General features: G+C 37.9%; 1 protein-coding gene across 1 annotated transcript; it reads right to left on the bottom strand.

Annotated features, from left to right (window-relative positions):
- Positions 1 to 212: 212 nt before the first annotated feature.
- Positions 213 to 14444, bottom strand: LOC145780890 (glutathione S-transferase 1-like). Its single transcript, XM_082592544.1, has 4 exons — positions 14199 to 14444; positions 6554 to 6701; positions 5998 to 6136; positions 213 to 1095 (listed from the first exon to the last, which is right to left on the bottom strand). The coding sequence occupies exons 1-4, from the start codon at positions 14396 to 14398 to the stop codon at positions 917 to 919; spliced, it is 666 nt and encodes a 221-aa protein (XP_082448670.1). The 5' UTR covers positions 14399 to 14444; the 3' UTR covers positions 213 to 916.
- Between the last annotated feature and the right edge of the window lie 212 nt (positions 14445 to 14656).

The following is a 14656-nucleotide window of genomic DNA, read 5'->3' as shown; positions in this document are numbered from 1 at the left end:
ATATTATTTCATCCAAATAGGTTCGGCTGAATGGAGAGCAGTCGTTAGAATGCGTTGCTCAAGCGCACACCCCGAGAGTCGAACCGGCGTCGCTTGATCTTGAAGTTGTTCGTTTGCAAATTTACGCGCTATATAACTGAGCTATCGTGACGGGCGCCACTTCATTGCTTCAAGCGGTCGTGTCACATGTGCATTGTGCAATCATTTTGTACTGAAACTGTAGTTTTTATTATCACAAGAAAATATTTGCAATTACACAATTCATTTGTTGGTGATGATTCAAGGAATGAAGGAAAACAAATGCTGTAGATGTGATGATCAACAATTTGAGCATGATACGCAAGAATTCACACATAATAACCCAAGCAAGTAAGTTAGACTTCAGTTTTTTCATTAAGATTGTGTTTTTTACTAGATGGTGGAAAGGTATAAATTTAAAAATGTTAGTAAGATATAAACAAACAAAACAAAGTAAGTTTAGCGGGTTTAGCATTTTTTCTTACAAAGAAATATAACATAATCAAAAAAATCAACTCAAACATTTTTGACACGTAGCCTATGTGTCCTCATCAGGAATTACTAGTTATAGTGCATAGTCAAATTTATCTTACAATTTTTCATTTTATGTATATTGCAGATTCAAGTAATTCCTGATGAGGATACATGTACGTGTCGAAAACGTTCAAGTTGATTTTTTAAAATCATGTTATATTTCTTTGTAAAAAAAATGTTAAACCCAGTAACGTTACTTTGTTTTTGGTTCAACAAAGCAAACTCTCTACCAAAGCTTTAGTAAAAGATAATAGCAAAAAGCGCAGTATTAGTCAACAGCCGAACATGGATAAATGTTATTTACACGCTTCTTTCGTAGCTAAGTGGAAAATGCAAAAGCAATTAAAGCACAAACAAACATTTTTTATGAATTTATTTTGGCCTGGTACATTTCAGATAACTTTTCCACTCCTTCTTTATTAGCAGCATCATAATATGGCAAGGCCTTGATTTCCGCAAACCACGCCTGAGTCTTTGGGAAATCATTCAAACTGTATTCTCCAGTTATAGGAAGCACGATCAAAGGGCTGGCCATAAAGAAATCTAAAAACACATTGTTCAATAAATAAATTATTCAAAAACAATTGAATTAGGAAGTCAAGCTTAATACAGTAAAAAATCATGAGCTCCAAAAGCATGCATCATCATTAGGGTGGAGTGAAAAAAATAAAAATCACTAATTCAAAAAACGTCTCCTCTCAATAGTTGCCTTTGGTCCCAAAACTAAGTTTAAAAGTGGTTTTGGGAAGTTGCCTCGAATACTCAGGTGACAACCTTGATGCAAAGGTCATGCAGGGGTCAAATCCCATAAAAATGCCATAACTCTGTGAGCAGTGATGCTAGGGAGCTAATTTTATTGCCAAAAGAAGCAGAATGTGCACTTTCCTATGTGTCTCAAAAGAAGTTTTTTTTCGAAATTTCGCTAGATATATGGTTATTTTCACAAAATGTAATTTTCAGGTCAAATATTAATAACACATAGCATTATGCACAGTTTAACATCACCATAACATAATCACTCCACAAGAAATCAGCATAATGAGTATGATATATCTCTAACCAATGAAACACACATTTGAGTGGGTTTAGAGCAAGCACAAGCACAGGATGGTAACAACAAACAAATGTGAAATTGGGTTTCGTAATATTACAATAGCCTAGACGACAGACGTTAAATGACAGTTTTATGCAGGGGGAAATGGTATCGGCACTCGGCAGGAGGACCCAAGATTGAAATTGCTTTTTGGTATTGTATTGCTTCATCAGTTTTCGTGACTGAATCTTTAGCCTGATCAGACCGTCACGTCTGTTGAAGCCAGCTATTGCTGATGAAGCTTCGGTTACAAGCTTTATGTGGCGCTCCACAGCTTAATTGTGGCATGGGTGGCGCATAATGAGCTTTTCTTCTCTGATTTTTTCGATGTCGCAGTTACTCAGGTGTCGAATTTCTGGTGGTTTGTTGGTTTGGTCAGAATTTAAGTTCACAAGTTTGTAGTAAGATTTAGCAAAAACGTTGATTGCTGGAACATTGAATTTCTCACATGGACAGAATCTACGGATTCTTCCCCATCGAATGGCTCGTTTTGGACGTGCTGCTTCGCTTTCAGGCACTTCATTTTCGATTGAAAATTGTTCAATGACCCCTCTCAAACTAAGGATTTTGTTCACAGATAAATGACGAACTGTCTCATCTGCCAACATCCCCAAGAGAATGTTTTCTTGGTGCGCAAAGAATGCATTTCGCTTAAGGACATCCAGTGCAATCTTCTTGACTTTATTGTTTGGAAATTTGACGACTCTTTGTAGCATGTTGAAGAAGTTTTTCGGTTCATCTGTGATCGTGTGGTAGTGCTTGATTTCAAACCATGCCGGAAAGTAAACTCTAATGCAAAATTCTAGGATTGTTGTCAATGTTGTGGTTGGTCGTTGTACAGAAACATAGAAACGGGGTTTGCGACAGGCCAATGTCAGTCACCTTGCATGGGAAAGTCCTCCAACTTTGAGAAGCTCGAGATCTTCATCAACAGTGCCCAACATTACGGCCATGCAGATTCTGTACCCATAATATTTGTCATTTAGCTGTGAACAAAATCCTTAGTTTGAGGGGGGTCATTGAACAATTTTCAATCGAAAATGAAGTGCCTGAAAGCGAAGCAGCACCAGTCCAAAACGAGCCATCCGATGGGGAAGAATCCGTTGCTTCTGTCCATGTGAAAAAATTCAATCATGCTAAATCTTACTACAAACTTGTGAACTTAAATTCTGACCAAACCAACGAACCACCAGAAATTCGACACCTGAGTAACTGCGACATCGAAAAAATCAGAGAAGAAAAGCTCATTATTCGCCACCCATGCCACAATCAAGCTGTGGAGCGCCACATAAAGCTTGTAACCGAAGCTTCATCAGCAATAGCTGGCTTCAACAGACGTGACGGTCTGATCAAGCTAAAGATTCAGTCACGAAAACTGATGAAGCAATACAATACCAAAAAGCAATTTCAATCTTAGGTCCTCCTGCCGAGTGCCGATACCATTTCCCCTTGCATAAAACTGCCATTTAACGTCTGTCGTCTAGGCCAGGGCTTCCCAAACTTTTTTGCTCGAGACCCCTTTTAAACTCCTAAAATTTTTCACTACCCTTTACGATTAAAAACGACCAACAATGCGAAATACGTATTTGTAATATTTACTGAAAAAGCTTAGATCAAATGAAAACCAAAAACAATTTACCGGCACTAAGTTCAGTTTGTTTTTATTTTTTACTTATTTCTGACCATCACAACAAAGCCTATCGGTAGCCTACTTGAAACAAAACAAAAAAACAAACACATTTATTCAGTGTGATGGGTGTGACTGCTTTCTGCCACAAAGCAAGTCCAGTCGTGGCTCAGTGTTTGTTAATGCAAGTCTCAAGCAGTGGCGTAGCCAGACAAAAAGTTTGGGGGAGGCCAAATATTTGATGAATTGAAAACGACAAAGTGTTTGATTTAAGACATCACCACCTGATGTGCAGTGGCGTATCCTGGTGGGTTAAGCCAGGGAAGCAATAAAGCCGGTGGGGGGTTAGAGCGTGCCGAAGGCACTCGTATTCTAGGGGGTCCGGAGGCATGCTCCCCCGGAATTTGTTTGCAAAATTACATTCAAATAATGGATTATAGCGCTTTCTGGAAACACTTTCAGGGTAATATTTGTATGAGATTTATTAGCAGATAAACAGCCATTAACTTATTAAAGGTAGCTGTTACACACGAACGGGCAAAAACTGCGGCTAAAATTAGAGAACACAAAAAACTCAGCTACGCAAAAACCGAACAGAGTAAGCGATTCTGAAATTGCTTCCACAGATTAGTTAAAAGAAGCGTAAATCGCGTAAACTTTGCGCGATTTACGATTTGCAAAATTTATTGGTGTCTTTCTGTGTGTCTAAAACAAGTCCTGGAGGGTGTTAATAGCTAGATGTCTTGAAAAACGATATAAATTTATACAAATTATATTATATTTACAACAAAGGGTTCAACTGCGGAATCTAAACTTTGAAAATTTGGGGGGGCTATGCCTCTCCCCCCCCCCTGGCTACGACTATGGTCTCAAGGCGGTTTCGATGTTACTTAAGCTAGAACGGTAGGCTAAGTGAGAACATTTCAGATAAATCATTTTGAAATTTTGGTTTCCAGATGTTCAATTTTTTGATGAACGCATCAACTTGAGATTTCAATGCAAAATATTGATGTTTTTTCCTACGAGGGACAAATTAAATTCGTTCAGCTTTTCAAGCAATCTGACATTTGGCATAATTCTAAAAGCAAGATGCGAAAATGGTGGACCAAGACTAAATTTTATTCTGTTGGAAAAATCACGATTTCGGTTTTCAACGTTAATTGACTAGCCATCTTAAAGCTTTGACTTTTGAAAGCCACCTCACTTCACGATGCGGAAAAGAGTCTTAACTCTGATTCCATTTCAACTCATAAATTTTCAAAAATACGGGAAGCCTATTGAGTGCGCGATTCTTAATAAAGTTAATAGTTAATACCTATCACAGCATCTCGCACAGAAGTGTTAATATGCAGTAGGCTACCTTGTGCAAATTGGTAGGCTATACTTTCGGCGACCCCTGAAGTTCGTTACGCGACCCCTTGGGGGATCGCGACCCCCAGTTTGGGAAGCCCTGGTCTAGGGTATTGTAATATTATGAAACCCAATTTTACATTTGTTTGTTGTTACCAACCTGTGCTTGCTCTAAAACCACTCAAATGTGTGTTTCATTGGTTAGTTAGAGATATATCATACTCATTATGCTGATTTCTTGTGGAGTGATTATGTTATGGTGATGTTAAACATAATGCATAATGCTATGTGTTATTCATATTTGACCTGAAAATTTTATTTTGTGAAAATAACCATATATCTAGCGAAATTTCAAAAAAAACTTCTTTTTGAGACACATAAGAAAGTGCACATTCTGCTTCTTTTGGCATCAAAATTAGCTCCCTAGCATCACTGCTCACAGAGTTATGGCATTTTTATGGGATTTGACCCCTGCATGACCTTTGTATCAAGGTTGTCACCTTAGTATTCGAGGCAACTTCCCAAAACCACTTTTAAACTTAGTTTTGGGACCAAAGGCAACTATTGAGAGGGGACGTTTTTTGAATTAGTGATTTTTATTTTTTTCACTCCACCCTAATCATCATAATCCATCGTCGGTTTGTTCCCCACTAGTGGGGGTGGCCGATGCATGCCAATCTTAACCCACATCCTGAAAGCCAAGCAACCATACATTGTTTGACTCTTTCAGAATGTGGGTTAAGATACAAACAACCAAAAAGGCTCAAATTATGCAATGCATTGACTATAACTTCGGCCGTTTGTGATAGTGTTCATTGTGTTCAATCTATTTTGTGTATTTCAGAATTCTTCCAACTTCAGGTTCTTCAAAAGGCTGATGCTGGTGGTTATTGCTCAGTGTTCGCAGATGTAATGCTACGTTTCAGGTTTCCATACTTTAGCATAACATTATTTTTTTTGCAAAATTAGATGAGGAACTGATTGCACCATTTAAATTTTGCATGTTCCAGATAGCATACGGTACACTATCTTTTTACATTGATATCACTGCATGATGAATGGTGATACTTGTTGGTTATCTGTTTATAGTTTGTCCGAAGATGATCTTGTAAATAGTAATATAGTACGACTGACTGTATAGCAAGAATTTTGTGTGTTTTAGAAAAAAAAAAAAAAAACGAGCTGTGGGTTTGAACTGGCACTGACCTGCTCTTGAAGATAAACATTTGATATAATTCTTTCTTAATTTCCGGAAAAAGAGACATTATCATGGAAATTAAGTTGTTATAACCCTGTTATAAGCTGCGCTACAAACATGGCTGCAAAAACCGACACATATAATAAAAGCAAATTTTAGGAAAACTGTTACACATACCAGCTAAGGTGACATGATCTCCAGCCATGTACTTGTTCCTGCCTAGAAAGACTTCATAGAGCTTCAGAGCTTCTTTCATCGGAGCCAGTTTTGATTCATTCGGCTTTTTGTCACTTCCAAAAAAAACACCACCCAAGTTCTGAATAGAAAACAAGCCGCTCAACACTACTGTACAAGCACCCCGCATCAACACTCTCTTTTCTTAAATGTAGCTTACTTTAACACATTAACCTTCAAATAAGACCTTTAAAATCTCACAACTAAACGTAGTAGGCTAACCTCATTCTACTATTGACAAAAGTGTTTTGTACACTACAGAGCTGACAATGATTTGGGGTAAGCTTGGTTAAGACATTAAAAAGATTGCAGATTTCAGTGAAAAAGCAGCAAAAGTATGCACAATGGTACATCGTTTTCCAGCAAACTTACAGTAAATAAAGATAAACGATATACGACCTACTAACAGTAAATGAGAAACGTGTATTTGATAAGTTGCCAAATCCAACTGATTATTATAAATATACTTTCTCCTTGTTTTTACTTAGCTTTAGCTTACCACATATCCCATGATAGCGTCGGCAGTATTTTCGCTAACATAAAGAAGTTGATCGACTAATGCTCTTGCTTTTGGATTAACTGGGTAGAGCCGTGTGCTATCGTCTCCTTCTTCATATTGGTTGCAAAGGTAAGTGGCAATAGCTCGACTAAAAATATATATTAATTTGAAATCAAAAAATAATAATGGCAGGACGTAGGTTCAGTTTTGGTATATCTAAATTAGCAAAGATTTTCATGATATACAAACTCAATGCCATCAACGTAACCACACCCACAGAATCAATGCCTGAAAAAATCAGCAAACAGCATCATAACACAGAGAAATTAAAAATTAATTTTTTTGAAAAAACTAAATTATATTGCAATATTCTAACTGGTTAAAAGATGCTGAAAGAGTTGTTCTGCTAGAGAGACAAATGTGTGTAGTGGCAACACAATACAACAACCCTAACCACTTCAGAAAAATAAAGCAATAGGCCTAGTTTATTTGTGCATCTGATAACAAAACAATCCGTTCTGTTGAACCATTATTGATCTCACATCAGCAGACTTTATTCATGAATTTCGCGTTTACTTTTTTGCAATAAATGTAATATTCTGAAATTGGTTATTGCGATAAATAGTAGTTGACGACTATTTACTGGTAGCCACTAGCCAGCTGTGATGTTTCTATTTTGTGCTTGGGTATATCACAATTATCAGCTGTTCGTTTTGTTTGTTTGTTTATCGGCTATTTGTAAGGGAGCAAGTCTTTTAGGCGCTGACAGTTAGGCGCTAGTCTAATAGGCGCGCACAATGTGGCATCAAGATATTTAGGTGCGGAGCACTGTGGCGCCCGGTCATTTAGGTGCTATTCCTAGTAAAGTCTGTAGATTGTATCAGCTTGGCAGCTTGCCAGAAAATTATATCATGGCTTCCGTGAGTGAAGCTGCTTAAACCGGCAATGCTTTTCACACAAAATGTTATATTGAACAGAAAAATATATTGTTGTTTTATTGATTTATTGTTATTGTTTTATTTGTTGTTAGTCCAAGTTTGCGTTGGTGAAAGCTTTATGAATAAATTATTCAAGCTTCCGAACACTATTGAGTTCATTTGTAGTTATCTCTTTCGCGACCACAGACGTATACACACGTCTTGGGATTTTTGCCATGATGACCAAGGAAGTAGCCCTACGTCCAAGCTTAAAAGGTAGCCTATTTCAAGCAAAAAAATGTAAATGATGGTAGATCCATAGTCTTTGCCTGTCCTTTTTTGGCTAATTGAAAAAAAAAAAATTTTGGCGGAGCAGTTATCAGATGAGGACTTCTTAAAGATGGGGACGCAGTGGATTTTTTTTCTTTCACTCATTGGAATTGGCAGTCAAAACTGACCAGGCAACCCCTTACTTTGGAATTTCTCGATCAAAACGACTAAATTACGTAAACTTTTTGCTTAAAATTATAATATAACGTTTTGTGTGAAAAAGCATTGCCGGTTTCGGAAAAAGCATTCAAAAAAAATAACATTTTGTGTGAAAAAGCATTGCCGGTTTAAGCAACTTCACTCACTGAAGCCATGACCAACAACGCACGTACAACAAAACAATATATTTTCCTGTTCAATATAATATTTTGTGTGAAAAGCATTGCCCTACGCTCCTCCCTGCCAAGCTGATACAATCTACAGACTTCACTAGAAATAGCACTTAAATTTTTTTTTTTTCGCCTTTATGCTACTTACATGACCGTACGGAATAGCACCTAAATGACCGGGCGCCACATAGTCCTGTAGAATTTTCGGTCAACCTAGAAAAAATTCTTATAAAGACGAATTATATATCGTTGGAAAGATAATTTTATCAGCTTTTCAATGATGGGTTTTGTCATTTTTTTTACCTTGGGGAAAAAAAGTTGCGGTCAAAAACGTGCCGGGGGGGTAAAACACTAATTTGCTCAATATTATAATACAATTATAAGCTAAAATACGTTACCTTTGTAACAGAATACAACACCATAAACTGGAATATTACTATCAAAAAAGCAAACTAACAATCGGAAAGCAAAAATATAAAACATAACCTAATTAGGAGGTATTTATCACACGTGTAAGGGAGTAAAAGTTGACCGAGACCGAGATAACAGGATAGATTTCACCGAAATAAAAGGTTTTTCTTTTATAAGCAAGGGTATGTAAGCAACACATAAAAGCTATTTAGGACGTAGTGAAGAAGGTTTTAGTTAAAATGCTATTTCATAGGGTGTTTTGTTACAAAAACACTGTGTCCTCCAAGTCCTGGAGTGCCAAAAAAGCCCGGTCTTGCTAGGGTTAAACCAGCTGTGAATATGTAAAAACGACATTTACAGTTTTAAGTTCTAATAAAATGTAAACACATTTCACTCAAAGTGATGCAAACGCATCCATAAAATTTCTCTCTTCTCCCAATTCGTCATCAAACACGACTGTAATATTTGTGCATGTCTGATGATAGGCTATACTCTGAGACCGTGGTGGTATGCAGCTCGTGGTGATTGTGGAACGAGAGCCGGATCAATGTGAGAACGATTAGACATGACCATTTCCTCGTACTTCTGTTTAGTGATTTGTGGTAAAGTAGGCCTATATGTAGACAAGTTTAAAAGTTCGAAGAACCGTATCCAAGCCCTGCCAACTTGGTGTGGAGACATGTCGTCTTCGTAGAAAACATCGGCAACATTTTGCAAACTTGCTTGATTACAACTTCTCAAATAGACATCTTGCCGAATTTATGAACTGCTGAAGTTGTATCACAGCCACTCCAAAACAAGAACATCTACCTTCGCAATAACATCTCTAACTCTGTAGCACTGTCTTTGCTGGTAGTTTTTCCCTCTTGTAATGTTTGGCAAGAAGATATTAGAATAGTCACGGATGCACTAGTAAGAAAAGGACATCAGTATCGTCGGAGTACACAGTTTGGCTACAGGTGTCCTACCTACCGAATCAAAGCAACTTGAACGATTGTATCTGCAACACTAGGGCACAAATGAACTTTAAAACCATTCAACTCTAGTTGTTTCGTTAAAGCCACCACAAATCTTTGTTTGTATACAATTTGGGTAGAGAGGTAACTCTTTTAAACCATAAACAGACATAACTCAGCAACAACACTACATTTAACATTATAAAAACAAAAAACAAAAAGCGAACGTTTTCGGCTAGTCATATAGCCCTTTTCAAGCCTATAAGAAAATACATTATTAAAAGAAATGCTAAAGAATCATATAGTATCACAGCAAAAATATGGTCAAAGCTAAAACATTTGAGAAACTGCCTCGCTCACAACTGCCTAATTTTCAGTTATCATTTTGTGTGAGCGAGGCAGTTTCTCAAATGTTTTAGCTTTGACCATATTTTTGCTGTGATACTATATGATTCTTTAGCATTTCTTTTAATAATGTATTTTCTTATAGGCTTGAAAAGGGCTATATGACTAGCCGAAAACGTTCGCTTTTTGTTTTTTGTTTTTATAATGTTAAATGTAGTGTTGTTGCTGAGTTATGTCTGTTTTTGTTTGTATAGTTTGAGAAAAAGATGTTCCTTTCAGTTTGGCAAGAATTTTGATCATTCAATTCAACAGTTTGAGACGTTGTACCAGAGCGTTTTTGATGGGTGGAATCTTTGGTTGACACCGTGTCATTCTTTGCTTGATGATGTGCCTGTTAAGCCCGCTTTCCGACAAGAGCAGCGTCTGTCACATGATCCCTTGCAGCTACATCGAAAGATTTTCAAGACATTTTTTGGTGCAGCAGCTACATCCGTCATGACTGGAGAAAACATGTCATCTTTCTTCTGCCAATCCAATGACAATGGTTTCAAATCTGAGTTGCTTAAAGTTCTCCAAACTTTCAGCTGGTGATATACTCTGAGGCCGTGATAGTATGCAGCTCGTGGTGATGGTGGAAGAAGAGCCGGATCAACAGGTGAACGATTAGACATGACCATTTCCTTGTACTTCTGTGGTCGTTTCCCATGTGAGTCTACCCCGATAGCTTAATTGGTTAGCCCGTGACTTCGTGAACGAAGAAGCTTCATCAAGCTGCGCTGGTTCGAAGCTCGGTGTGTGCGCTTGAGCCACGCATTCTAAGGACTGCTTTCCATTCAGCGGGACCTAATGGATGAAATAATTTCCCGGCAATAACACTTCAACAATCGGAAACTTCACTCTGTCAATCTGGGTAACCGGCCATGCGTCAAAAGCCTCTACAAGTATGCGAAACTATCAGGAATAACCTGTCAAGGCTTTGTCAGTCCGAGGATAAAAATTCAAAACCAACCCTGTAGCCATCAAAAACAATAACGTTGTCGCACAAGTGCTGAAGAAAACTAATGTACTATTTGAAGAACTCATGGAACTTCTCATTCTTCTTTGTCACAACACCACAACAAGGCACCGCTATCAATAATTTTAATGGAGTCAGGTTCTTTTGTCATTTCAACTTTGTGCAAGATGTATGACTTCAGTTTTGATTTTTGCGCAGTTCGTAAAACTCCATCTTTAAACAGTGACATTGGGTACGGTGATAACTCGTAAAAGAAGTAGGCTACCGGTAGTCTGCAATTTCGTTTTTTGGCTTTCTCTCTATGACAACAACCAATCTCAAAAAGTGTGTTAATGGATCAATGGTGATAGTATCATGACCAATTTTTAGACTGGCATAAAGGCTCTGTCTGTATAGCATTTATTTGCTTCTTCCTCTTGAAGGAACAATTAGTAAAGGTTTTATCATCAAGTTCAATTTGGATAAACGCCCTTATATCCTCAGATCGGTCACAGGTCACACTGTTGTTGTTATCAATCAACCCTGAGTCTAGAGCCATAAGCTGAACTCCAACGGATTATGTGAACAAAACCAGGTTTGTACTTTTTTTAAATCATCATTATCACGTTTGATTCTTCCAGCAAATGCCTCTTTGTGTTTATCATCAGAATTTGACAATGATGAGACTGTACTGAGTGCATCTGTCACTTCTGCACACCTGTGCATCGTTTTATTCCACACCCTTAATACATTATCGGTGGTGCCCTTGCCAATGACTCCGCCTTTTCCTTTTAAAGAGTTCATGAGAATCAGTTCAGACTTCTGCCCATACAATTGTTTGTTAGAACGCCTGACGATGTGATTTCCGTACATAAATTGCTGGTAGACATCTGGGGGACTTGTTTCCAATTCTGCAATTGTTTAAAGATACAGGCGACATGTTTTTGCACAATTGTTGTGACCTGTGGCAGCAAATAGCTTCAGCATGCTTTTTGACGCAGAAATGTGTAGTAACCAGTTGCTTGTTCTCTCTGCTTGAATAAACTCCAGCACAACTGAAACGTAATTAACATAGATCAAACACAGAGCTGATGTACGTGAATCTCGTGTGAACTGCTCCTTGTTATCGGTGAAAAATGCCATCATCTTATGCCCAATGTTATCATTATTATGATCAGAAGGACTGTCTGAGTCACAAAATTTCTCCAAAGCACTCTGCTCTCCGGGCGTCAACTCACTCCAAAATTCTTCCAACATAAGCGACAGAATAGCTGTTGCGCATAACAGATGACCTCGAACAGCGCGGGGAACTGCCTTCCCACTAAACATGTGCCCTACCTACAGTTACAGGAGCGTATGCTGTCTCAAGAGCTCTTCTCAAGCCACTTCCTTCCATAAAAGAACCAATTGATCCCAGAAAACTCATAAGCTGGTGAAAGCCGCTCAATCGAACAAATACGCTCATGTTATTTGATGATTTTATGTCGTATGCATTTATATGAAGCTGTTGGTTGAAGGTTACACATGCCATTCGGACATTCAGTTTTTGGCATTGTTCAACCACAAACGATAGAAACGAGTGTTAAGTTGTTAAATCTGTGGCGTGTAAGTCGATCACCGGTAACATGGTTACAACAGACTTCGGCTTAGATTGCGATGTTGTTTTCGCACTCATGTATCCAGACCAACTGGGTGACTCCAGACCAACTGGTGACTTCTTGAAGATGTAAGATGCGCTCCAGAGAAGTTCAATAAAGCGATTGTGAAGGTCTTCCTGAAAGTAAATATGAAAAACAATACGGTTTGGGTGGCATTCTGTAATCATATCATGATTCCAATCCTATACTGACAACGGTGTAGCCTACAAGTCCATAGCCTATCATGTTCCTTTTTTTTTTACATACAGTATTAAACAATGTCATTTTTTCAGTGGATGTTGGACGACCAAGTGTTGAATACTGAGCAGCATTTTCAAACCTTGTTCTGCATGGTACATGGTATCTGGCTTCAGCAAACACCAGGTCGTGTGCACTAAGCAGTCGTTTCTGAACAGTTTTAGCAAGTTCATCGTCTTTACTTTGGCATAAAGCAAGTGTTACGTAATATATTCCTGACGATTTTGTCTGCACCTCTTCAAATTTATTTCGATCAGGGTGCCGTTCATCAAACATACAACTCGTGTATATCCACAGTAAAAACACTGCTTTTTAAAGTCGAACGACTGTTGATCTGACCTGGTCGATACTGTCTTGCTACTGGATTGTTCATTGCTTGAGGCTGGACGTTTCTTGGATCTCGCATGGTTTCTCAAGAAATTACGCCTTGATGTATAGATGTATGTAATATGGCCATTTTCTTTATTTTTCTCCATTGCAACCAACGTTTTACAATCCATTTTCAAAGCATGACCAAATATAGTGTCCAAAGGGTGTGTGGTAGGCTACTACCACTCTCGCAGAAATAAGCTCCAGCATGACACAGTGAATCACCAGTCCGATAGACACTTAACACAAATTGCTGTTTCTTCTTGACTTGAATCCATCTGCAATGTGTCACACTAACCGTAGTAAGTAAACTATAACATAATAAAGTTATAATAAACAACGACAGCTTTACTGGTGCCCCTCCCCCCGTCTTGCTCACTCTTACCCCCTGAAACAGATATATATTTCTATTTTCATTTATACCTTTTGCATCTATATTCTGCTTTACTGTTGATAATTCATAAGTTTCTAACCTTTTGTTCACCCATTATTATAGGAATAATAAAAAAATAAATATTCTTATGTTAATTTTTTTCCTAATTTCAATTTTTACCCCTCCGGCACGTTTTTGGTCGTAACTTTTTTTCCCCAAGGTAAAAAAAATGACAAAACCCATCATTGAAAAGCTGATAAAATTATCTTTCCAACGATATATAATTCGTCTTTATAAGAATTTTTTCTAGGTTGACCCATTTTTAGACGAAATTCTACAGGACTAACAGTGCTCCGCACCTAAATATCCAGACGCCACAGTGTGCGCGCCTATTAGACCAGCGCCTAACTGTCAGCGCCTATAAGACGTGGACCCATTTGTAACACCCTGTTGCTTGGGGCAGGTTAAGTTGCTCTACTTTAAAATTTTCTCACTGTTTGTCAATGTCGGTAGCCTACTTAGATGAACCACTGAATGACAGTGCCAGGAATAAGCTAGTCGACTTTTACAAGCGAGAATAAAAATGTCACCAATTTTCAGCAGAAAAGTAAAGGTCGACTTATACTGGAGTATATACAGTAAATAAAAAAAGTAAATAAACATTTTCCATGTTTGTAGCAATACAAAAGAATTAAAAGTGGAAGTTTTCAACGAGAAGTCTGTCACCTCTCAGAAACAACAACATCTCCATCTTTGATGCAAGGAATCTTTCCTCTTGGATTCAAGGCAAGATATTCTGGTGTCTTTGTTGCTCCAGTAAAAAGATCAGTGATTTTCTTCTCTTTCTTCAAACCCAATGCTTCTATTACCATACTAACGCATCGACAGGGGGCACTTGGTTCAAGTAGGTAAAACTGAATAACCATTTTGCAATTTTATCTAACTTGTGTTTAAAAACCAATAGAAAAGTATTACACTGAAACAAAATACAATTTCACAGTACAGTACCAAGTTACAGGATTTCTTGGAAATACATAATTGTTATGACTCAGAGGTTAACATGTCATGGTTAAAAATAAAAAAATTAGTTAAAGTGGGCAAGAACACAAAAATGGGTGGGCACTGGGCAGTACCGTAGTACTTTTTGTAGCAGTAGCAGGAGTGGGGTGGGTGCAACCTAGTTC

The sequence above is a fragment of the Aplidium turbinatum genome, chromosome 12, assembly GCF_918807975.1.
Source record: "Aplidium turbinatum chromosome 12, kaAplTurb1.1, whole genome shotgun sequence".
NCBI lineage: Eukaryota > Metazoa > Chordata > Ascidiacea > Aplousobranchia > Polyclinidae > Aplidium > Aplidium turbinatum.
This window is presented reverse-complemented; position numbering and strand designations above follow the sequence as displayed.

Bases quoted from the DNA above. Each gene is read 5' to 3' on its own strand.
- LOC145780890 (XM_082592544.1), bottom strand. From the start codon at position 14,398: ATGGTTATTCAGTTTTACCTACTTGAACCAAGTGCCCCCTGTCGATGC. The intron at 6,702-14,198 runs GTGACAGACTTC...ATATATTTTTAG, and splicing joins GATGTTGTTGTTTCTGAGAG to TCGAGCTATTGCCACTTACC. The intron at 6,137-6,553 runs GTAAGCTAAAGC...TTTTCTATTCAG, and splicing joins ACGCTATCATGGGATATGTG to AACTTGGGTGGTGTTTTTTT.